Source organism: Panicum virgatum, chromosome 1N, assembly GCF_016808335.1.
Source record: "Panicum virgatum strain AP13 chromosome 1N, P.virgatum_v5, whole genome shotgun sequence".
Taxonomy (NCBI): domain Eukaryota; kingdom Viridiplantae; phylum Streptophyta; class Magnoliopsida; order Poales; family Poaceae; genus Panicum; species Panicum virgatum.
Genome location: NC_053145.1, coordinates 4,404,951 through 4,429,336, shown reverse-complemented (window position 1 = coordinate 4,429,336; position 24,386 = coordinate 4,404,951). Strand labels below are relative to the sequence as shown.

The 24,386-nt window shown below is 49.7% G+C and overlaps 2 protein-coding genes across 2 annotated transcripts; one reads left to right on the top strand and one right to left on the bottom strand.

Moving 5' to 3' along the window:
- Positions 1-14,787: 14,787 nt before the first annotated feature.
- Positions 14,788-15,214, top strand: LOC120654709 (the record flags this gene model as incomplete). Its single annotated transcript, XM_039932319.1, has 1 exon — positions 14,788-15,214. A coding segment is annotated over one exon (231 nt), but the record flags the coding sequence as incomplete, so codon positions are not given.
- Positions 15,215-15,665: 451 nt separating this feature from the next.
- LOC120654708 lies at positions 15,666-24,082 on the bottom strand. The gene is made up of 6 exons (XM_039932318.1): positions 23,754-24,082; positions 23,176-23,308; positions 22,850-22,953; positions 17,869-18,013; positions 17,643-17,783; positions 15,666-17,533 (listed from the first exon to the last, which is right to left on the bottom strand). Exons 1-6 carry the CDS (start codon positions 23,792-23,794, stop codon positions 16,004-16,006), a joined length of 2,094 nt encoding a protein of 697 aa, XP_039788252.1. The 5' UTR covers positions 23,795-24,082; the 3' UTR covers positions 15,666-16,003.
- Between the last annotated feature and the right edge of the window lie 304 nt (positions 24,083-24,386).

The following is a 24,386-nucleotide window of genomic DNA, read 5'->3' as shown; positions in this document are numbered from 1 at the left end:
GACCGCATTATCCGATCTTTCTGTTGCTTTACAATGTTCCTGATGCTAATAGCTGGCTTTACTGCCCTCTTTGCGATACCAGAGGATTTGTAAAACAATTGTCTCAACGAGTTGTTGGATCGTCCCCACCTTCATACAGAGTTACAAACCACACGAGACATACAAAACTGAAGCAAATTTCAGCATCAGGACAAATTTCAGCAAGCTCAAGTCCAGCACAAAATTGAGAAACAGAAATAAAGCATCGACCCTCCCTTCGACACTAGTGCATTGAATTATTTCTTGCCGCTGCTCTTCTTGAGCCTGGCGCCTCCGAGCGGGCCCTTCTGCGCCGCCTTGGCCCTCAGCTCCTTGAGGGCCTTCTCCTCCTCTTTCTTCTTCTTCTGGTTCTCCAGATCAGTCTGCATGCGGCCACAAAAGCAAAACCAATCTTTTTTTTAAGAAAAAAATATGTAGCCAGTAGCCGTGTAGTCGTGCCATCGTCGAGCAAGGCAACCTGTGCTCGATGGCATCAGATGACGCAGGGCAAAACTGAAGCTAGGGTACGTGACCGGGCACTGCTTGTGCGCACGCACCTCGTCGTACTCCTTCTTGGGCGCCTTGGGGGCCTTGAGAGGCTTCTGCTTGCCGCCCTGCTTCCCGCCCGCCATGGATCGGATCGGAGGTGGTGTCAGGCTGTCAGCTAGCGGCCGGTCCCCGTGCCGCCAACGTCGCCGTCGACGACCAAGAACTTGCTCGAAAAGGCGCCCGTGATCCGGCTTCGTATATTGGAGTAGTATATATACAGCCAATAAGGACGTAGGCGATTAGAACCCTAGGATCAGGTGTTCGTTTAGGTTTGTGGCTCGGATTCCACGCACGATTCTGCCTCGTTTTCTCAAATTCGGGTCGTGTGTCGGCGTACGTGTACGCGCGTGGGGACAGAACAGGAAGCAGGATGGAATGTAAGGAAGAAGAGCGTGGGCTCTAGGTACCTGGACTGGGCCGTTACGCAGGCACCTGAGCCCTGAGGCCCAGCCCACGCAAGACACCTTATAAAAGTTACCTAGTAGGGGTCACTTGATTGGGCACATTTCACAACAAGACACCAAAGGTTGAGAGGGTGAAGTTTTTTTTTATTCCAAATTTTTAGAACAACTTTTGTGCGTTTTTTAAATTTTCCAATGCCGAATTTCTATATCGAGTAAGTTTGGAACCTGCCGTGCCTGCCTGCTCCAATACATCGCATAAGAATGCTCGCTGTGACAACAGTTCACAAAGAGGATGCATATATATGCATCTGCAACCCCCAGCAACAAAATAACTTGCTCATCACCCAACTATGGGGACCTGGAACACCGTAGCATTGTCGTAGTCGCAGCCAGCATCACAGTTCATGATGAGCCTGACGCGGTTGCAGCAGTACTTGTCCGTAACAATGGCGTCTTGCGGAGCGTAAACCACAGCATCGATGGCAGGGTTCTCTCTCTGAATCACAGCTTTTGCTTCACTGCCCTTCTTCCCCACCAGCTCAGGCCAGGAAGACTTACCCCCGCGGCACTTGGGGTTGGAAGGATCGTTGGGCGGAAGGCAGAACAAGTGAAGATGGTATGGCATGGTTGTTGCAGGTTTTTCTTGTAGGTGCTCCTTGATTGGGGTGCCTGTGTTCAAGCGATAAAAGTTTGAAAGGACTTGACGAGTAACCAGCTACGTACATGCACTTGGTGCCCAAAGAATAAGCAATGTGATGACCATGTTCCTACCGGTTGATGCCGGGGGCTCTGTGACGGAACCGCCAAATTAAAACTCTAATTAAGCATAATGGCCGTCATTTGAACACATCGGGCGCATTATCTTAACGGCTTAATTTGGCGATCCTTTCTCAACCCACGGCCCGATCGAAACAACACCGGTAGTCCCACGCGAAGGTGGGCACAGATGGTACAAGCACGACACAAAAACTTGAAATAATACAATGATGCGTGAAAGGAACTTTAAGTTTACAAACCGAGTTTCGAATACAAAGTTAATTTACATAAGTTGGAACCCTCACAAACTTACAACTGGAGGACTAAAGTTAAAACTTGAAAAGAAATTTCACTAAAACAAACTACCTTACACTGCTGCCCACTCTCAGCCTAACGACACCGGTCAGACCGGTTAGGAGAACCGGTCAGACCGGCGTGCATGCACCCGCCCCCGGGATACCGGTCAGACCGGTCCCGACAAAACAGATAGGCTGAACACTCCGCCCTCGAGTGTGCAACCCGACAAACCCCTAACCTAAGGGTCTCGCTCCACGACCTGCCACCCCTCTGCATCCCGGCAGATGAACTTGATGCAACAGGGGCAGAAGTCAACGTCCTGGGGTCCTGAAATAATAATGGTGGCAACAAACCCTGAGTATTCTAATACTCAACAAGGCTTACCCGACCAGTGGGTATAACTTAGCCCACATATCTAGACATGCACGGCCTTTGGCTGGTGGTTTGTTTTGCAGAAAAAACAACTAGAGGTGTATCCTTATTTTCCATGTTTTAGCTACATAATTTAGATAGTTAGACTCTTACTAATGTTTGCCTATCTAAACACCCAAGTTGGGGCATACAAATTAAGATTCAGAATAGTATCTATTTTTATGTTTCTAATATTCTATCTCATTTGCTACGGTGTGACAAAGGGACCAAGGCCCTCATAACCGCGAGACACGGCGGATCGATCCGATTTAACCTTGCAAGGTGGACCTAACCAACACGGCACGTATTGGCCCCGTCGGACTATACATGCCAACCATTCCCCTCCCCGCCTCGAACTACAGGAACCAGCCCAACGACATATGGTCAGCCGAGCTCAACGTGAGACCACCAAAAGTAAACATATGCATCCCAATTCTCCGCGACTACTCGAATCGCCCCAGGAGTTGGGTGCGGGTTCCTGTACTTTCGAAGCAAGGCAGTACTCGGCTTACCGGTTTCGACTACCTCCTACTCCCGGCATGCGGTTAGTACATTTCAATCCCCGATCAGCACTGCCACATCCACCGGTCCTTAATCGACTCAGACGGGGCTAAGACACCCAGGAACCCTGTCCTGCTGCCATTCCTAACACCATCGTCCCCGCCCGGTCTCACATCTTCATAACCATTTCAAACCTCTTCAACAATACTGATGTACAAGGATAATAATGCATCTCGCGAGTAACCGGCAATTACTCGGCTTCTAAAGTATTCCTGTGTCTCGCGAGTGACACGAAGCCACCCGACTTCTACCGGACTTATTTAGCCTAGCACCGCTATCGACCTAGACATACTAGTAAAAACTCAAGGAAACCTAGGGATCATGCAGCTAGGGTTCCAATCATTTCCTAATACGTAATGCACAAGTCATAGATAAAACATATACATAGAGAATCATAATTTAAAATAGTAGGACATGCACCGGGGCTTGCCTTGTGTCTGCTGCTCGGCACTAGGGTGAGTTGGGCCTTGGGCCGACTCCCCGCGGGCCTCCTGCTGCGGGGCTGGCCCCTGTGGCTCCGGTGGCTCCGCAACCACCGCGTAAACGACCTCCTCTGGCGCGACTGCTACACGGATGCATATGTATATGCCATGAGAAAATGCATGCCTGACTTACAAAAATTACAAGTAATCAATACCCAAATAAATTTCAACCAATTGTACCAACAACACCTACTTACCCCTGCTCAGCCCAGCCGCACCGGTCAGACCGGTATACCCCACCGGTCAGACCGGCCTGGCCTGTGTGCAACTCATGTCCAAAAATCCGGAGTATCTGGACGTATAGTCGGAGTATCCGGACTCACAAGTCCGGAGAATCCGGACCTATACCCGGTATGTTTATGTCACTACAAAACCATAGTATCCGGACAAATGACCGGAATCTGCGGGCCCCTACCGGTCAGACCGGTATCCCACACCGGTCAGACCGGTCCTACTTGACTTAGCCACGCTACACGCTACCGGTCGACCGGTACCTCCGACCGGTCAGACCGGTCCTAGCCAGACCAGAACCTAGAAATCTTGGCGCGGCTAAAATCGCCCACAAACTCCAAATACCTTCTAGGCACTAGTTCATGGGATCCATTAGGACGTTTTTGACCGAAGGAAACTACCTAAAACCTTCTAGAGCGAGAGATCGATCCAACTCCTAATTTACCTTGGGTGAGTCCTTACCTCCCCACAAGGACTTGATTCTACAGCACAAATTCTATCTAGGCCCTACCCTAAGATGCAAGCACAGGTTCATGCCCAAGGAAACTACCTAACTCTCCCTAGAACAAGAGATCAATTCAAACCACTAGCCATTACCTTGGGGTCCTTGCCTTAAGAGCTTGAGTCCAAGCCAACCAAGGATGAAGCACTTGGAGAAGATGATTTTCCCCACCCGATTGAAGCTCCCTTGGCCTTGGATCAATGGAGGATGGTTGGATTAGGGTCCTAGGGTTTGAGGTGAGAGTGGAGGAGGAAGAGAGCTCGGGCTCGGGCGGAGCACGGCTCTGGTGAGGGAAGGGAGTGGTTGGGAGAGAGAGAAGAGAATGATTTAAATGCTGTGGGGCCCAAAACCAACAGCTCGGTTCAGACCGGTCGCCCATACCGGTCAGACCGGTCCGGGCTGAACTGGCCCAGACTGCCAGAAGATTATTGGTCGCGAGATTTGGAGCTAATGACAGTGATTAATCCAATTAATTCATGAATTAACACCTGAGTGTTACAATCCTACCCCCTAAAAGAAATCTCGTCCCGAGATTTATAGAAGTGTTAAAGTGCAATAAATATAGAAGGGTAGGTACCTTGGTAAGTTTGTAACTACTCCGGATATTTGGATTTAAGAAACTCTTCGGTTTCCAGGTGGCCTCTCGCTCGAAGTGATTGCTCCACTGAACCTTATAAAAATTGCTGGTTTGATTCCGTGTGACCCGAGTCTTGAAGTCAACAATTTTTATCGGTTGCTCCGAGTAGACAAGGTCGGGCTCCAGTTGCAATTTCTCAACGTCAATTACCTTTTCTGGAACCCGGAGACACTTCCGGAGCTGGGAGACATGGAAAATATTATGGACTGCGGATAAGTGGGCGGGAAGTTCCAAGCGATACGCTACCGGTCCACATTGCTCAATAATAGGAAAAGGCCCAACGTAGCGAGGTGCAAGTTTTCCTTTTACGCCGAATCGCTGAATCCCTTTCATTGGAGAGACCCGCAGGTAGGCACGATCTCCCACTTGAAACAGGACGGATCGACGTTTCTTATCCGCGTAGCTCTTTTGCCGTGACTTTGCAATCTTTAAATTTTCCTGAATGACCCGAACCTGTTCTTCTGCTTCAATCACCATATCCGGTCCAAAGAAAGTCCTTTCTCCAGCTTCTGACCAATTTAATGGTGTTCTACATTTCCGTCCGTATAAGGCCTCGAATGGAGCCATCCTGATGCTCTCTTGATAACTATTATTATATGCAAATTCAGCCAAAGGTAGGCATTCATCCCACTTCTGACTGTAGGTGAGTGCACACGCCCTGAGCATATCCTTCAGAATCTGATTAATCCTCTCTGTCTGGCCATCTGTCTGAGGATGATAGGCTGAACTGCGGATCAATTGTGTACCAAGAGCGGCATGAAAGTGTTCCCAAAACCGGGCTATGAACTGAGTACCCCGGTCCGAAATGATGGTCTTTGGAATTCCATGGAGACTCACAATACGGTCCATATACAGCTGGGCGTACTGCTTCGCCGTATGTGTGGTTTTTACCAGTAGAAAATGGGCTGTCTTAGTGAGGCGATCCACAATAACCCATATGGAATCATATCCCTTGGAAGTCTTGGGTAAGCCGACAACGAAATCCATACTGATATCTTCCCACTTCCAAGAGGGAATACTCAAGGGCTGTAAAGGGCCAGCTGATCTCAAATGGCTCGCCTTAACCCTCTGACAGGTGTCACATTCTGACACATATCTGGCAATTTCCCGCTTCATTCTGGTCCACCAGAATCGCTGCCTCAGGTCTTGATACATTTTATTACTGCCTGGGTGGATGGAGTACCTAGAGAGGTGAGCCTCATCAAGAATCTGCTTCCGTAGCTCCAAATCTTTAGGTACCACCAGGCGATTATTAAACCACAACACACCATCACTATCTTGGCGAAAACAAGCAGCCTTAGGGTCATTTTCCCTAAGCCTCTGCCTGATCTTCTCCATGCCCACATTATTTTCCTGTGCAGCCACAATCCTATCTCGAAGCGTAGGTGCAAGGGTGAGATTGGCAATAGTACCCTCAGACACCATAGTCAAGTTCATCTTCTCCATTTCTTGGCACAAAGTGTCATGCATCGCTGTGGCTGAGGTGCAACTGCAACTTGCCTTGCGACTCAATGCATTGGCCACCACATTTGCCTTGCCTGGATGGTAATGGATCTCCAGATCATAATCTTTAATCAGCTCTAACCACCGTCTCTGGCGCAAGTTCAATTCACTCTGGGTAAAAATATACTTGAGACTCTTGTGGTCTGAGTATATATGCACTGGATTGCCCAGAAGATAATGACGCCAGATCTTCAATGCATGCACCACTGCTGCTAATTCCAGATCATGTGTGGCATAATTTTCTTCATGTCGCTTGAGGGCTCTGGAGGCATAAGCAATCACACGCTGATCCTGCATAAGGACGCAGCCTAGGCCCGTACCTGATGCATTACAACAAGTATTAATGGCCGAATAATATCCGGCGAAAACCAAACAGGGATGAGAATGTAGCCATGATCTATACCTGATGCATCACAATACACATCAAAAGGTCGGGTAATATCTGGCTGAGCAAGGACAGGGGCGGATGTCAGAAATTTCCTCAAAGTCTAGAAGGCCTGCTCACATTTGTCATCCCAACTAAATCTCACCCCTTTCTTGAGTAACTCTGTCATGGGCCTAGCAATTTTAGAGAACTCCGGTACAAACCGGCGATAATAGCCTGCTAGCCCAAGGAAACTCCGGATATCTGAAACAGTCTCCGTAGTCTTCCAATTCAGGACATCCTGAATTTTGCTAGGATCAACAGAAATCCCCTTGTCCGAAATGATGTGGCCCAAGAACTGGACTTCTTTGAGCCAAAAATCACATTTACTGAATTTGGCATACAGCTTGTGCTCCTGCAGGCGCTGAAGCACAATGCGGAGATGCTCTGCATGTTCTTCTTCATTCTTGAAAAATATCAGGATGTCGTCAATGAAAATCACAACGAATTTATCCAGCTTAGGCATGAACACCGAGTTCATGAGATACATGAAATGCGCGGGGGCATTGGTTAGCCCGAAAGACATCACCAGATATTCAAAAAGTCCATATCTGGTGGAGAAGGCGGTCTTGGGAATATCCTCAGCTCTGATCTTTATCTGGTAATAACCCGAGCGGAGATCAATTTTTGAAAATATTTTAGCCCCGAATAGCTGATCAAATAGAATATCAATCCGGGGAAGTGGATACTTATTCTTGATGGTGCCAGCATTCAAAAGTCTATAATCCACGCACAACCTGAGGCTTTCATCTTTCTTTTTCACAAAGAGTGCCGGACAGCCCCAAGGTGACGTGCTAGGACGGATATAGCCTTTCTCTAGCAATTCTTGCAATTGTTTCTTTAACTCCGCTAACTCATTGGGTGGCATCCGATAAGGCCTCCTAGAAATCGGTGCCGTACCCGGTTGCAGTTCAATAGCAAACTCCACCACACGGTCAGGTGGGATGGCCGGCAAATCATCCGGAAAGACATCCGGATATTCGCACACCACTGGTATATCTGCTAGCTTCTTACTCTCAACCTGATTCACCGTAGGTGTCAAAGACATATGATCTTTCAAATGTAGAGTCATACACCCATGAATGGAAGATTTGATGTGCACAAATTGTGAGGTCGTGTCCAGGCTAACTCCCTGACCCTCCATCCAGTTCATACCTAATATAATATCTATCCTTTGGGTTGGCAACATTATCAGGGCCGTAGGAAAAAATTTTCCTTGCAATTGTAGGGGTACTTGCTTAACGAACTGATTGGTGATTAACTTTCCCCCAGGCGAATGAATATGGTATGGCTTGGGCATGCTTTCAACTTTTAACCCCAGTCTATCAACACACCCCTTGCTAATAAAAGTATGAGACGCCCCTGAATCAAATAATACTGTAACGGGTTGTTCATTTACTGAGAACGTACCCGCCATCACTGGAGCTCCCTCAAAAATACCCTCGAGGGTGGTGTAGTGCACCTGTCCTGGCTTGAAGTGAGCCACTTGCTGCTTCTGACCCTGCTGGCTCGATTGCTGGCCTTGCTTGGGTGGCATTGGACAACTCCGTGCAAAGTGACCATGCTGTCCACAGTTGTAGCACGGGAATAAATTGGGGCGTACCCCCGGTTGTTGCACCCAGATCTTCTGCTCATTCTGCTGAGGAGCAGGAGGCCTGACTGTCCCCGGTGGCTGAGTGTACTGTGGGGGCCTGTATCCCCACTGCTGCTGTGGCTGGTGCTGAAAGGGGGCTCGCTGTGGGCCCGACTGCACCAAGCGAAACCTCTGAGGAGCACTGCTAGAAGATCCCGCTGCCGGCGCCTTTCTCTTCTTTTCTGCCTTGTGAGCTAGATGGACGTCCTCCTGAATGATAGCCCCATTGACTAGCTCACTGAAAGTGTCAAATTTGATCATGGCCAGGCGATCCTGGAGCTTGCTGCTAAGCCCCTGCCTGAAGCACGCCTGCTTCTTCTCATCGGTATCCACGTGGTATCCTGCATACTGGGACAGGGTGTTGAAAGTCTGCGAGTATTGTAACACGCTGTTGTTGCCCTGCTTTAAGGCCAGAAACTCTGTAAGCTTCCTTCTGATCACCCCTGCTAGAATATGATGGGCCCTGAAGGCCTCCTTAAATTGTGCCCAAGTGAAACGAGTGCCCTCAGGAAACATGGCCACGTGATTGTCCCACCACGTGCGTGCGGGACCCCTGAGCTGCTGGGCTGCAAATCCCGCCTTGTCCCCATCCTGGTACGGGTGCAGAGTGAACTTGGACTCTATGGTCCGGAGCCAACTATCTGCTTCCAGTGGCTCATCCGCCTTATGAAAGAGCGGTGGCTGTGTAGCCAAAAACTCCGGATATCCAGGAGCCGGTGGATGGTGATGATGTTCAGGCTGCGGCGCTCTGCCTTGCGCCACAAGCTCACGGAGGAGTACCGTCTGCTCGTCACGCCCAGTGAGCATGGCCGCAATAGCCTGGGCCAACTCAGGAGGGTTTGGTGGTTCCCCCATTCTGCATTTAACCATGATCGGGTCAGTTACATTTTTCTGATTACTTAAGATAAATCTTGACTGCAACTAACATCCAAATCATGGAAGGAATCGTCGAAAATCAATTATTTGAACACAACTTATGGGTCTCTGTCCGCGCTTAACCGGTCAGATCGGTGCAACCGATCGGTCAGACCGGTCTGCATGGCTCTGCATGGGATTGACGTCGATCAACCGGTCAGACCGGTAGTCAAGATCGGTCAGACCGGTCCCAGCAGAAGCAAACTTCCAAGTCCCTACCGTGCACCAATCCTCTTAAACCAATACTTTTAATTGCAAATTTGAAAAAATATAAATGCCATGATGCATGATATAATACATGAGCTCCTATAGTAAACTTTGCAATGCACTAAAAGTATAACGACATGATGCATGAGCGTCTTACGTAACTCTCTCCACCAAACTAAGCACCTATTCAAAACCAGAACATAGACTATATATATAGGGCTTAGCACGAATAATCCCCACCCTTGTTTGAAGAACCCTCACACCTTAAGTCGGAAATTCATTTTTAATTTGTACTTTCTAAAAATCAGTCATGCTCGTACCACCCCCAATGCGTTTCAGCTCTGATACCAGCTGTGACGGAACCGTCAAATTAAAACTCTAATTAAGCATAATGGCCGTCATTTGAACAAATCGGGCGCATTATCTTAACGGCTTAATTTGGCGATCCTTTCTCAACCCACGGCCCGATCGAAACAACACCGGTAGTCCCACGCGAAGGTGGGCACAGATGGTACAAGCACGACACAAAAACTTGAAATAATACAATGATGCGTGAAAGGAACTTTAAGTTTACAAACCGAGTTTCGAATACAAAGTTAATTTACATAAGTTGGAACCCTCACAAACATACAACTGGAGGACTAAAGTTAAAACTTGAAAAGAAATTTCACTAAAACAAACTACCCTACATTGCTGCCCACTGTCAGCCTAACGACACCGGTCAGACCGGTTAGGAGAACCGGTCAGACCGGCGTGCATGCACCCGCCCCCGGGATACCGGTCAGACCGGTCCCGACAAAACAGATAGGCTGAACACTCCGCCCTCGAGTGTGCAACCCGACAAACCCCTAACCTAAGGGTCTCGCTCCACGACCTACCATCCCTCTGCATCCCGGCGGATGAACTTGATGCAACAGGGGCAGAAGTCAACGTCCTGGGGTCCTGAAATAATAATGGTGGCAACAAACCCTGAGTATTCTAATATTCAGCATGGCTTACCCGACCAGTGGGTATAACTTAGCCCACATATCTAGACATGCACGGCCTTTGGCTGGTGGTTTGTTTTGCAGAAAAAACAACTAGAGGTGTATCCTTACTTTTCATGTTTTAGCTACATAATTTAGATAGTTAGACTCTTACTAATGTTTGCCAATCTAAACACCCAAGTTGGGGCATACAAATTAAGATTCAGAATAGTATCCATTTTTATGTTTCTAATATTCTATCTCATTTGCTACGGTGTGACAAAGGGACCAAGGCCCTCATAACCGCGAGACACGGCGGATCGATCCGATTTAACCTTGCAAGGTGGACCTAACCAACACGGCACGTATTGGCCCCGTCGGACTATACATGCCAACCATTCCCCTCCCCGCCTCGAACTACAGGAACCAGCCCAACGACATATGGTCAGCCGAGCTCAACGTGAGACCACCAAAAGTAAACATATGCATCCCAATTCTCCGCGACTACTCGACTCGCCCCAGGAGTTGGGTGCGGGTTCCTGTACTTTCGAAGCAAGGCATTACTCGGCTTACCGGTTTCGACTACCTCCTACTCCCGGCATGCGGTTAGTACATTTCAATCCCCGATCAGCACTGCCACATCCACCGGTCCTTAATCGACTCAGACGGGGCTAAGACACCCAGGAACCCTGTCCTGCTGCCATTCCTAACACCATCGTCCCCGCCCGGTCTCACATCTTCATAACCATTTCAAACCTCTTCAACAATGCTGATGTACAAGGATAATAATGCATCTCGCGAGTAACCGGCAATTACTCGGCTTCTAAAGTATTCCTGTGTCTCGCGAGTGACACGAAGCCACCCGACTTCTACCGGACTTATTTAGCCTAGCACCGCTATCGACCTAGACATACTAGTAAAAACTCAAGGAAACCTAGGGATCATGCAGCTAGGGTTCCAATCATTTCCTAATACGTAATGCACAAGTCATAGATAAAACATATACATAGAGAATCATAATTTAAAATAGTAGGACATGCACCGGGGCTTGCCTTGTGTCTGTTGCTCGGCACTAGGGTGAGTTGGGCCTTGGGCCGACTCCCCGCGGGCCTCCTGCTGCGGGGCTGGCCCCTGTGGCTCCGGTGGCTTCGCAACCACCGCGTAAACGACCTCCTCTGGCGCGACTGCTACACGGATGCATATGTATATGCCATGAGAAAATGCATGCCTGACTTACAAAAATTACAAGTAATCAATACCCAAATAAATTTCAACCAATTGTACCAACAACACCTACTTACCCCTGCTCAGCCCAGCCGCACCGGTCAGACCGGTATACCCCACCGGTCAGACCGGCCTGGCCTGTGTGCAACTCATGTCCAAAAATCCGGAGTATCTGGACGTATAGTCGGAGTATCCGGACTCACAAGTCCGGAGAATCCGGACCTATACCCGGTATGTTTATGTCACTACAAAACCATAGTATCCGGACAAATGACTGGAATCTCCGGGCCCCTACCGGTCAGACCGGTATCCCACACCGGTCAGACCGGTCCTACTTGACTTAGCCACGCTACACGCTACCGGTCGACCGGTACCTCCGACCGGTCAGACCGGTCCTAGCCAGACCAGAACCTAGAAATCTTGGCGCGGCTAAAATCGCCCACAAACTCCAAATACCTTCTAGGCACTAGTTCATGGGATCCATTAGGACGTTTTTGACCGAAGGAAACTACCTAAAACCTTCTAGAGCGAGAGATCGATCCAACTCCTAATTTACCTTGGGTGAGTCCTTACCTCCCCACAAGGACTTGATTCTACAGCACAAATTCTATCTAGGCCCTACCCTAAGATGCAAGCACAGGTTCATGCCCAAGGAAACTACCTAACTCTCCCTAGAACAAGAGATCAATTCAAACCACTAGCCATTACCTTGGGGTCCTTGCCTTAAGAGCTTGAGTCCAAGCCAACCAAGGATGAAGCACTTGGAGAAGATGATTTTCCCCACCCGATTGAAGCTCCCTTGGCCTTGGATCAATGGAGGATGGTTGGATTAGGGTCCTAGGGTTTGAGGTGAGAGTGGAGGAGGAAGAGAGCTCGGGCTCGGGCGGAGCACGGCTCTGGTGAGGGAAGGGAGTGGTTGGGAGAGAGAGAAGAGAATGATTTAAATGCTGTGGGGTCCAAAACCAACAGCTCGGTTCAGACTGGTCGCCCATACCGGTCAGACCGGTCCGGGTTGAACTGGCCCAGACTGCCAGAAGATTATTGGTCGCGAGATTTGGAGCTAATGACAGTGATTAATCCAATTAATTCATGAATTAACACCTGAGTGTTACAAGCTCCTCAGGAGGGCTAGCATTAGTGTGGCCACCTGCATACACGAAGAATAAAATACCAGTTGAACTGAAGTGCATGTATGGTCAGATTATTATTAATTGACATATGCTAATAAATTGCTGGATCGTCCTTGCTAACATATGCTTACCGAGGCCCAAGAGCAGCACGATTAGGAGGAGGATGGACATCGCCGAGGCGTTGCGAGGCATGGACTCAAATTAAGTCTCAAACACACTCGTTGGTGAGGGAGAAGATAAGAGAGCTGGGATATTCAGAGAGCTGGTGTCGATTGGTATCGCCGAGTGCATCTATTTATTGGTGTTGAATCAGGCAATAAGGCAATATCTGCGACGCATGCATTTTTGGAAGGAAGTTAATTCGTGTTATACCGCACCTGATGTGTTTGTATTGTTGTTAGCAGGAAATTAATTCCTGCCATACTACAGTCTTCACCACATTCTTGCATTGCAGGAAATTAATCTTTGTCATACTATGCATATATGCATCGTTAGCAGGAAATTAGTTCCTGCCACCTTGCAAAAGTTATTTCATACTACGTTTCATCAGACACCAAGGGTTGAGTTGGTGAATAATTAATTTTCCTGTTTTTAAAAACAATGTTTCGTGTGGATTTTGAATCCTCCTGCAAATTTAACTTGCATTCCGAGTAATAAGATTGTGCATTCGTGACAGTAAAAAAAAAGAATAAAAAAAACCTGCATTCGTCTAGCCTATCTAGTTGTTGAAACATACTATTGGCACAGATTAAAGGTGACAACACCATCCTACTCTTTCACCTCAATGCCAGGACACTGTAGCACCTCAATGCCAGGACAATGTAGCACCTGAATGTGTTGGCCACTCGTTTTGCATACGTTTTACCTTATGTTTAGTAGCACAACTGATCATATTCGTACACTATACACCTTATATTTATTCATTGTATATATGTTGTATTGGAAACCTCTTCGATGATGCAGCTAGAATATTCATCACAGCTAGCATAGCAGCAATACCTGCTCCAGCGGGCTGTTGGCTGGTGGAGCGCGCCCTCGGGCCCCTCGGCTAAGGAGAAACCCGGGTTCGAGCCCTGTTCCCTTCTTAGTGCAAAGCGTGCCTCTTCGCGTCTTGTTTTTTTTTTTAATGTATCAAGGATCCAACCGACGCCCTTCGTGGAAGAAAACCCAAGAGAGGCATAGCACAAGATGAGATGATTCAAACAAAAAAGAGCAGCGACGAAGCAGAAAACACTGGACATGCACCATACCACAACATGAACCTCGCGCCAACAAGAGGCAAGAAAAGGGTTTAATAATCTAGGGGAAACATTAGAAGGAAGAAGGGTGTTATTTCATATGGCAAATTATTATATGTAGGTCTTGTTTTGTAGATCTTGTCGTTTGAAACATTCCAACCTTGTTCGGGGCTTTAGAAGATGCGTCAACCTTTCCAGATTTCACTGGTCTGAACTTCTTCATCTGGAAGAACTGACCAGGGCTCTCCTGTTGCCAGGCTCGAGCGATGCCAAAGGCCAGGCAGCAACCCTGGTCGCTGTCATCGTTGGGCTTTTGCCACTCCGGCGAGGAAAAGGGCGCGCAGGGAAAGCGTCAAGACACAGGCGAAGAACATGAGGAAGCAGCAGAGTCCAAAACCGAGAGCTGGAGCGAGCAACGGCCGGCACCGAACGCGACAATGGGCGCCCGTCGTTGCCACCGCCAACCGTTTGCAACTCCAAACCTCCGAGCAGATGGTTCCGATGCAACCTATATATACTTGTATATATATAAATAAACACCAGCGAGGAAGTAGTTAACCTTCAGGTCTCGCACGCATGCTGCATCGTCGTCGAGCACAGCTGATCGCCCGTGCTCTCGCATGGTGAGCACGGAGTTTTCACTGCATTTTTTTGTGCAGGAGCATGCCGCCTGAATGGAGAGCAGTCGATCGGTAGCTAACGCGTGCGCGTGCAGGGCCTCCTGCCGCTGTTCCTCCGGGCGGTCGCGAGGCTGGCGGCCTGCGTGGCGACGCGGCCGGTGACGGCGACGGCGGCCACGGTGCTGTACCACGCCGGGGCGCTGCCGAGGGACCCCGCGCTGGAGCGGCTGGTCTGCGACGACTTGCTCGACGGCGGCGGCGACGACTGCATCCTGCATTTCGTCGTCGGTGTCATGAGGTCCGTGGGCTAGCCCCCTGCTGCACCTGCAGTCCTGTACTCCTGTGCACGGCCTGAGTCCAAGCCACCTACCCACTGCTGACTTGATTTGGCGTTTTCTTTTGACAAACAAATGAGATGATAGAGGAGTTTGGCAAGCGTTGGTCAGTTGTTTTGACTCGAAACAACAGTGGATTAAAGAAAAGCATGGAAATCTGTCCTACTTTTTATGTCTAGAGGGACGAAATGGAAATAAGACTGGTATTTCGGTTGACAATTTAGTACAACTACTACTAGAATATATATTGATTTGAAGATCCAAGAAAAAAAATAGAATACTACCAGGTAGCAGTGATTGATGAGGAATCCACAAGAACGTGCCCAGAATTATTACGCAGCTCTGCTACCGGAGCCTGTCGACGTCGGCACCGCTTTGTACGGCAACCGTCACATGGTCTTCGTATCCCAGAGACATTAGAAATCTGGCAACCACGCTGCTTGATTCTGCTGGGAGATGGCATCTGCTTCGCTCCAGATGATGATGGGTGGTCCATCAGACAAAACCGGCAGTATCCTATACGGTTGGCAGCTATGTAGTTTAAACAGACTAGAAATGCCTAATCTTCTCCAGTAGTATGCTGACACAGTGAGGTTGTAAAAATAGTGTAAAATGGAGAACGGTGATGTAGAAAATCACTTTATCACTATGGCCTCATCAATGGCATCTGTACAGCGACAATAATTGTTCTATGAGTACAACAGACAACCACATCCAAATAAATGTAGTATGGTATGGTATCCCTATGATAACTTTCCTGCCAATGCTCTACCAAGATTACACTCAGAGCAACACAAACAAGTATACTACCATGAGAAAATGTTGCAAAAAAAAGGAGGCAACCACATTTTGAATGTCCTCTTCTCAATCCAGTGACCCCAGGGGCACCATCAGCTTTCAGATGCTATGATAGAAGTTCCTGAGAGAATAGAGGCAATGCTGAAGACAGTATCATGGCAGATCAGGCGTTCCTCAGCGCACTGATCCGTGCAGCCAGTTCGTCGAAATCCGGCGGGCGCACATTCCCTCTAGAAATTTCTGGCTGCATGGACATGGACCGAACAGGGGCCTTTGGCTTCGCCTTTGGGCTTGCAGATTCTGAAGGTAGAGATACAGCTCTTTCAGGGCGGTTTGCAGACACCCCTTCTTTGTTAGATAGTTCTGCAGCACCATCAGCAGGTCGGTCAGCTCGAGGCCGGGGGATACGAGATTTAACTCTTTCTTTGCGCTCCTCCCTGTCTAGACCTTTCTTGCTGTAATGCATGAGGAGCTTATCCATCATCCTTTCTTCATCGTCACGGCCTCCCTTGCGGGGATCAGCACTCCGACTCCTGTGCTTCCTGTGTAAACTAGGGGCTCGGGGCAGAAGATTGCCAAAATCAATTGCGGTGTTCGCCTCGTCCTCATCTGACTCATGGTCATCAGTGGCCCCATTGTAGTCGCTGCCACTGGTTGATCCATGCCGCCTGCTTCTGTGCTTTCTTCGCTCACTAGGGATTTGGTGAAAAGGCCTCGCATTGTTGATATCATCATTGGCACCCATGACTTCTACGGGTAGCACATGACCAACTTTCTGGTCATAATCATCATAGGCACCATTCCTCCTACTTGAATGTCTTCTTCGGCCATCGGGTGCTTGGTCTACCATATTTTCCCCATAAGCCATTCTGGCATAATCATCAGCATGTACAGGTGTTTTTGCATGCCTGCTTCTGACGGAAACAGGTTCATAAACCAGTTCACCCTTCGGGTGGCCTATTTCTTCAGCACCAGTACGCTTTTCAAAATTTGGCTTAACATAAGGAGGCTGCATAGTGGTTGCCTTCTCTGGCACATGCTGTCTATCTCGCATCGGCTGTCCAAACTCTCCTTCATGTTTTCGTCTATCATACACACTGTTAGAATTTTCTTCAGCGGACATCTCACCCATTGCTCTGTAAGGCTTAGAATAAGGAGGAGCCTTATTCAGTGTTTTACCATTCAAGGTGCAACTTGAATCAATTTCATGTTTTTCTAGGCCCAGGGTTTTAAGCCCTAAGTCAGCATGTCCCCAACTATGCTCAGTGCCACTTGGAGGTTTCACTAAACCACCATCCTGTTTCTTTAAGCCATTGAGGTCCAACTCCTTTGCGTTCCTTAGTTCCCTTCGAAGGTGATCATCCTTTTTCTCATATTTCTTCATTTCTTTCTGGCCATTCCTTTCTTTCACGTCCAAAGGAGGCAAAGAATTATCCATGTGCCTTTTCTCACTAGGTTTATCTGAGTAGTTCTTCTTATCTGAGCAGTTCTTCCTGCTTTTCTCGCCTAACTGACCCATTCCATCAGCAATGACATGGATATCTTTGGGTTTTGCCTTCACTTCCTGCTTCTGCCCATAGTCTTCAGGCACAGGGTTAGATTTTCTTTCATTCACAGCATGCCTATCAACCTTGTGTCCATTTCGTGCTGATGCTTCTACCTCCCGTTTAACTGAACTCTTCTTCGGGAGATCCTGATGAAAAAGAATGTCAAAATTAGAATTGAATGACCCGATATGCTGAGTAGTTAATAAAAAGGAGAGCATATATTTACGTAATGCAAAGAAGTCAACTAAATCATACATGCTTATTTTGAGGTCCACAAGTTATCTTCCATTCCAGTGCCTTGCTATCAAATGGAACAGAGAATTCTTCAGCAATGGATTTCATCACTTGCAACTTCTCTTCATTAGTAAATGATTTATTCTGAAGCTTCTGGACAAACTGTTAACACAAAGATAAGTTAATTGATATGTTCCAAATGATGGAGATCAGTCCACAGTTAAGACAGGAAAAGAATTTCAAGCACCTCAGAGTTAACAAAAGGCTCCACGGAACTCCCATATCTCTCTGTGAATATATGTCTGAGGTCACACAGTTCAGGCAAATCAGGAAATCTAGCAGCAGAAAATATCAGAGTAGACACAGCTTCCAAGGCTTCCTGAGGGCATTCACTGTTGAAGGACATCACAGATTCAGTGAAAATTGGAGAACAAAGAAAGTCTTAAGTAATCTTAATTAATGATGAAAGAACAAGATCTTTTGATAGTGACACACACTTCATCCATATAGCAACAACCTAAAAAGAATAATTTCAATTCCAGCTATGAACGATGGCGTATATGTAGCTTTGAGATTTTCATATCTTGTATAACCTTGGGAATACTATGCAGACTGCTAAACCAAAAAGGCAAATATCACTATATCAAGTCACTGATTAACTACCTTGACTGAACTGTCAGCATTAAAATTTTCAATCTTGATGAGACACATGCATGACAACAGGAGTATGGCATGCCTTGAGTATGAATTAACAATGCAATCGAACTACATCTATGCGCCAAAGCAATTATCGCCAAACAATCCAGATAAGCTAGGACTTAATAGACCAATGTTGTCAGAGTCCAACTGAATGTTGAAAAGGAATGATGTCTAAGCCATCTTAATCAGCTACAGCAGACTAGAAATCCAAGATATTACAATTAAAGTTGGATGAAATGATAATGTTTCTCATTTTCTTCCTAGCAAGAACAGAAACAAATGCAGAGCACTTGCGCATAACATTGAACGATGTAAAACAGATAATAGTAGGATAAATTTGATGCATCACTGGTGAGTGCGACAAGGGTGACAATTACCTCTGTTGTGGGGATTTTTAGGGGTACCCACAGCCGGGTGGCGGAGCGCACCCGCCTATTCCCAGTGAGGGAGTACTCGGGGAAGTACTAGGCGATGGGGCTGGATCTTCGCTGAGACAAGGACTCAAGAACACTCGATTTAGAGTGGTTCGGGCCGCCGGAGCGTAATACCCTACGTCCACTGGGAGATGTATTGTCTTGGTTGTGTGAATGAACCTATCCTCTGCTGGCCTTGGCTCTTGCCCAGCCTGAGGTTTTCTAACGGCGCTCTCCCCTTTTATAGATCAAAGGGGGGGGCGGATACAAAGAACGTTGATGCCCCGACAGGTGGGCCCAACGTGACTGTGGCTACAGTGGTAGCGAATCTTTCCTTCGATATGCGTACTGCTGCTCTTCTGACACAGGGGGCCTTCTCTTGTCCCGTCAGCGAGGCGCCCGTTGGAGTAGCGTAGCTTGCGGCGTGGCCTGCTGAGGCTATTATGTAGCGTCATAATGGGTGAAGCCGAGCCGTCGTATCCGACTGTTACGGCAGACTGGCAGACGCGGCATGGGCGGCGCCATCGGCTCCACTGCCTTGGTAATACGCGATCAATAGTGCCCCCTGGTCAGTCAAACGCCTCGGCTTCCACTATATCAAAGTGGACGTCCACCTACTGCAATGAATGCGAAGGTAGGTGGACCTCAATATGAGACCAAGGGCCTCATACACGTGTCGGCCCCGGACCACCCTGAGGCGGGGCGTCCAAACTTTCCCTTTGAGAGGGGTCCGGTTGCTATCCAGGACCCTACGCGGGGTCCGGGACCCCGCGGGGGTCTGGATTCCTTGGGAGGTCCGGAGCCCCGGCTGCTTGCGCTTTGAGCGCCTGTTTTTCCTGGGACACGTGGCGTTCCCAGACCTTCCCCGGCCGTGGAACAGGTTCGGACCTTTGTCGGGAGGACAGGACCTCGGACTGCAGGGGTCCGGCTGTTTGGTTGTAGTCAAGGATGACTACTAAGGCTCTCGCCTAGTCACAGCAAGAGGGGGTACCCCAGTCCTGGGGTACCGACAGTGGCCCCCGGGCCCACCTCGGGAGAGGTACGAACCCGCGGGTGGGGCCACCACCGTGATGTGTTCCTACGCAACTTGATTGCGTTGGTGTGCTCTTGGAGAGAGTGGGCATCCCGGACCCCTGAGGCCGGTATGCTTGTTGCCTGGTTTAGGTACTAGAGTGCTCTCCACAGGGCGACGAAGGTGTAGGCTTAGGGTACGGAACCAAGCTAAGCGACTACACGGACTTCGGATCGCTCAGGGGGTTGCACTACTTCCCGGACCCGGCTTTTGTCGACCGTGGCGAGCGGTCTCCGCCGGAGCGGGCCACCGGAGTGGACTTGGAGCGACCGGGGCGAGCGGTCTCCGCCGGAGCGGGCCACCGGAGTGGACTTGGAGCGACCGTGGCGAGCGGTCTCCGCCGGAGCGGGCCACCGGAGTGGACTTGGAGCGACCGTGGCGAGCGGTCTCCGCCGGAGCGGGCCACCGGAGTGGACTTGGAGCGACCGTGGCGAGCGGTCTCCGCCGGAGCGGGCCACCGGAGTGGACTTGGAGCGACCGTGGCGAGCGGTCTCCGCCGGAGCGGGCCACCGGAGTGGACTTGGAGCGACCGTGGCGAGCGGTCTCCGCCGGAGCGGGCCACCGGAGTGGACTTGGAGCGACCGTGGCGAGCGGTCTCCGCCGGAGCGGGCCACCGGAGTGGACTTGGAGCGACCGTGGCTGACAATCCGATGAAGCATGTTACCGGACCTCATAGTAAGGTGCAAAGAAACCAAGCCTTATACTAGAAGAGAGCCCGGGACCTCTAAAGTCAGCAGTCCTGGATACTAGAGTACTTGTAACAGGGTAGTGAAGTACGTAAACTTAGGGTACATTACCAGGCTAAGCCACGCGGAGCTTCTCTACCCCAGGATACAAATACCACTTCTCCAGAGCAGGTCCTTAGGGGTCCGGACCGCCTTCCAGCTAGAAGGGGTGTCTTTACCTGACCACAAGCTAGCAACTTAACTTGGATTGTTAGCAATAAGGGAAACTCCGGTCAAGAGAAAAGAATAGTTAAACCAAGGCGAATAAATGTAATCAGGGTGGAGCCTAGGCAAAACTGAGGAGGAAAATCTCCTTTATTATTGTGGTTGTCACGGTATACATCGGAGGTCGGGATTACGAGGACGGACCTCCACCGCTCCGGACCGCTTTTGCCTGTTTGTGTGATAGGGCCAGAGGTCGGGTTTACAAGGTCGGACCTTGACCGCTCTGGACACACACGTAGACACCACGCTATTACAAAGGAGAAAATCTCTCATTCCTTTCTTAGGAGTAACCTACGGCTGCATGCTATACAGCGTGTTCTTCTTCGGAGGTGAAGGCGCCCTGAACGTGCCTGAACCGCATCATCCAGCATCACCTCGGGAGCTCGGGGGACCCCTCCTTGCCTAAGAGCTGTCACATGCTTACATGGCATGAGACAAATTCTTTGGCTTTGAATGGAAGAGGCCCCCTCCCCCTGCCGTCGCCGTTGCCGATGGAAACCAGAGCCCTTGCGCAGCAGATGGACCGGTGCGACGCGTGGAGAAGTGCGGTCGTTCGCCGGCTTGTCCTTGGTGCTAGCGCCAGGGGCCCCCGCACGAGGAGGCGGGGTCCTGTGTGCAGCAGCACCGAGCAACGCTGAGGTGGATCTCCGGCGCTGGAGACGGCGGGACGACACGGTCAACTTCCTCCGGGATGGCCGTCGGCTCCAGGCTCCATGTTGAGAGAAAGCCTTGAGCCGACACCATGCCACCGCTGAGGAGGCGTGGCCGTTGCTTGAGAGAAAACCTTGAGTCGACGTAGGAGCAGCGGCGCGCAGCGGCGCCTCCGCTGTGCGCTGCTACGCCGGCTCTGAGGTGTCGCGGTGGCGACACACAGCAGGCGCCGCTGCCGTGCGCCGCCGCACCGAGGGCGTCGGAGTGCCGGTGCCATAGCATGCGGAGTGAGTGTGCCTTCCTTCATCTTCAAGTTCGCCGTTGCAGAGGGAGAACACAGCCTAGAGGCCTGAAGGTCCAGCCAACGCCTGTCCTCCCCACGGACGGCGCCAAAATGTTGTGGGGATTTTTAGGGGTACCCACAGCCGGGTGGCGGAGCGCACCCGCCTATTCCCAGTGAGGGAGTACTCGGGGAAGTACTAGGCGATGGGGCTGGATCTTCGCTGAGACAAGGACTCAAGAACACTCGATTTAGAGTGGTTCGGGCCGCCGGAGCGTAATACCCTACGTCCACTGGGAGATGTATTGTCTTGGTTGTGTGAATGAACCTATCCTCTGCTGGCCTTGGCTCTTGCCCAGCCTGAGGTTTTCTAACGGCGCTCTCCCCTTTTATAGATCAAAGGGGGGGGGCGGATACAAAGAACGTTGATGCCCCGACAGGTGGGCCCAACGTGACTGTGGCTACAGTGGTAGCGAATCTTTCCTTCGATATGCGTACTGCTGCTCTTCTGACACAGGGGGCCTTCTCTTGTCCCGTCAGCGAGGCGCCCGTTGGAGTAGCGTAGCTTGCGGCGTGGCCTGCTGAGGCTATTATGTAGCGTCATAATGGGTGAAGCCGAGCCGTCGTATCCGACTGTTACGGCAGACTGGCAGACGCGGCATGGGCGGCGCCATCGGCTCCACTGCCTTGGTAATACGCGATCAATAGTGCCCCCTGGTCAGTCAAACGCCTCGGCTTCCACTATATCAAAGTGGACGTCCACCTACTGCAATGAATGCGAAGGTAGGTGGACCTCAATATGAGACCAAGGGCCTCATACACGTGTCGGCCCCGGACCACCCTGAGGCGGGGCGTCCAAACTTTCCCTTTGAGAGGGGTCCGGTTGCTATCCAGGACCCTACGCGGGGTCCGGGACCCCGCGGGGGTCTGGATTCCTTGGGAGGTCCGGAGCCCCGGCTGCTTGCGCTTTGAGCGCCTGTTTTTCCTGGGACACGTGGCGTTCCCAGACCTTCCCCGGCCGTGGAACAGGTTCGGACCTTTGTCGGGAGGACAGGACCTCGGACTGCAGGGGTCCGGCTGTTTGGTTGTAGTCAAGGATGACTACTAAGGCTCTCGCCTAGTCACAGCAAGAGGGGGTACCCCAGTCCTGGGGTACCGACAACCTCTCTTTCTGCAGGTTGTTGAGCTGCTTCACAATATATTCACAGTACTGCTCTATCATATCATAGCATGATGCTTGGTTCATCTCAACAATCAGCCCTTCCATCTGCAGTCCAGGGAAATCAAATAACAGCAATTAGGAACATATCATTACAGGAACCCTCACATGGTCCTGCATTTAATCATAATTTTCTCTGTGCAAAGCACTAATTTTCAACTACACCAGCACTTCGAGAAATATTTATGTTTTGTCAAATTCGCACCAAAGCTAAATCCATCCAAGACCACTGAACAATTTAGGTCGAAGCCTTGAGACCGCAGACAGTACCCGTGCAAAGGCGTGTGATTCAAGGCCGTTGAAGAGGAGGTCGGCGACATCCTTCTTGAGGAACTTCACCATGGCTTGCTTCTTCCGCCGCAGCAGATCCAGCCGAGTCCTGGTGCACTTGATTGCGTGCTTGCTGCTCAATCAATAAAAAAATTCAGCGATTAGGGGAAAATAACACAAATCAAACAAATACGGGTCAAATCGAGAATGTAGGAACCCCAACAATCAATAGGAGAGCAGAACACAAATCAAGAACAGGGCCTCATAACCTCCTGCGGAAAAAGAGGGGGAGGGGGGACTGGAAGTTCAGGAAGCAACTGAAGAAAGATGGACGCAGATATCCAAGCAAGCGAACAAATGCGGGTAATGGCCACGAAAAATCCGACCTCCTTTTGCTTGCGCAAATCGAAAAGCTGAACGAATCTTCGAACGAGGAGAGCCCAAATCATCCGATTTCGAACTCGACTGTCCGCAAGAACAGCCATGCCAGGCTTGCCAGCATCGGGTAACAACTAACAACCGGAACTGAAGCCCGTCAATCACGCGCCAAACTGAATCAGCAGGAAAGATTTATGTACCATTTGTTGTAGAACTTGGAGTTGAGCAAGCTGTCGAACATCTCGCCCCGCTCCCTCCTTCCCCTCGCCTCCGCTTCTAGTCTGTTCTCTTCTTCAGTTCTCTCCCACAACTCCTGCCTCTGCTTTAATTAGTGGCCGAGGAGGAGGTGACAGGAGACAGAACACGGCCAAAGATGCGAGCGGTGGCGTCAAAGCATCAGAAAGAGAGGAGAAAAAGGAAGGTGATGGAGAGAGAAGTGGTGGCGGCGGCGTGGTGGGGTGGGGTGGGGTGGGGTGGGGGAGATGGCTCGGTGGAGGTAGTGGAGAAGGAAGAAATCAATGTGAGCTGTTGGTGTTGAGAAGCCAGATGGCCCCGTTTGGCCGTTTGGATATCAGGGTTAGTTTTTATTCTCGAATTTGGGTAAGGATTAAATATGAGCTAATTTGCACAGATAATAGCTAATTTGGAGTACTCCATGTAGATCCCATTAATTTTAATTAATCTACAATTAGCATATTTTTAACTCATACTATACCTAGTCCATCCAAATGGGGCCACACTCTGTTATCCAAGAAATGAGTGGAAAAACTTGTGTGTTGTTGGGGGGAGGGAGCACCAATGGTAAAGTGAAGGGTTTTTTATAAGGGTAAAAT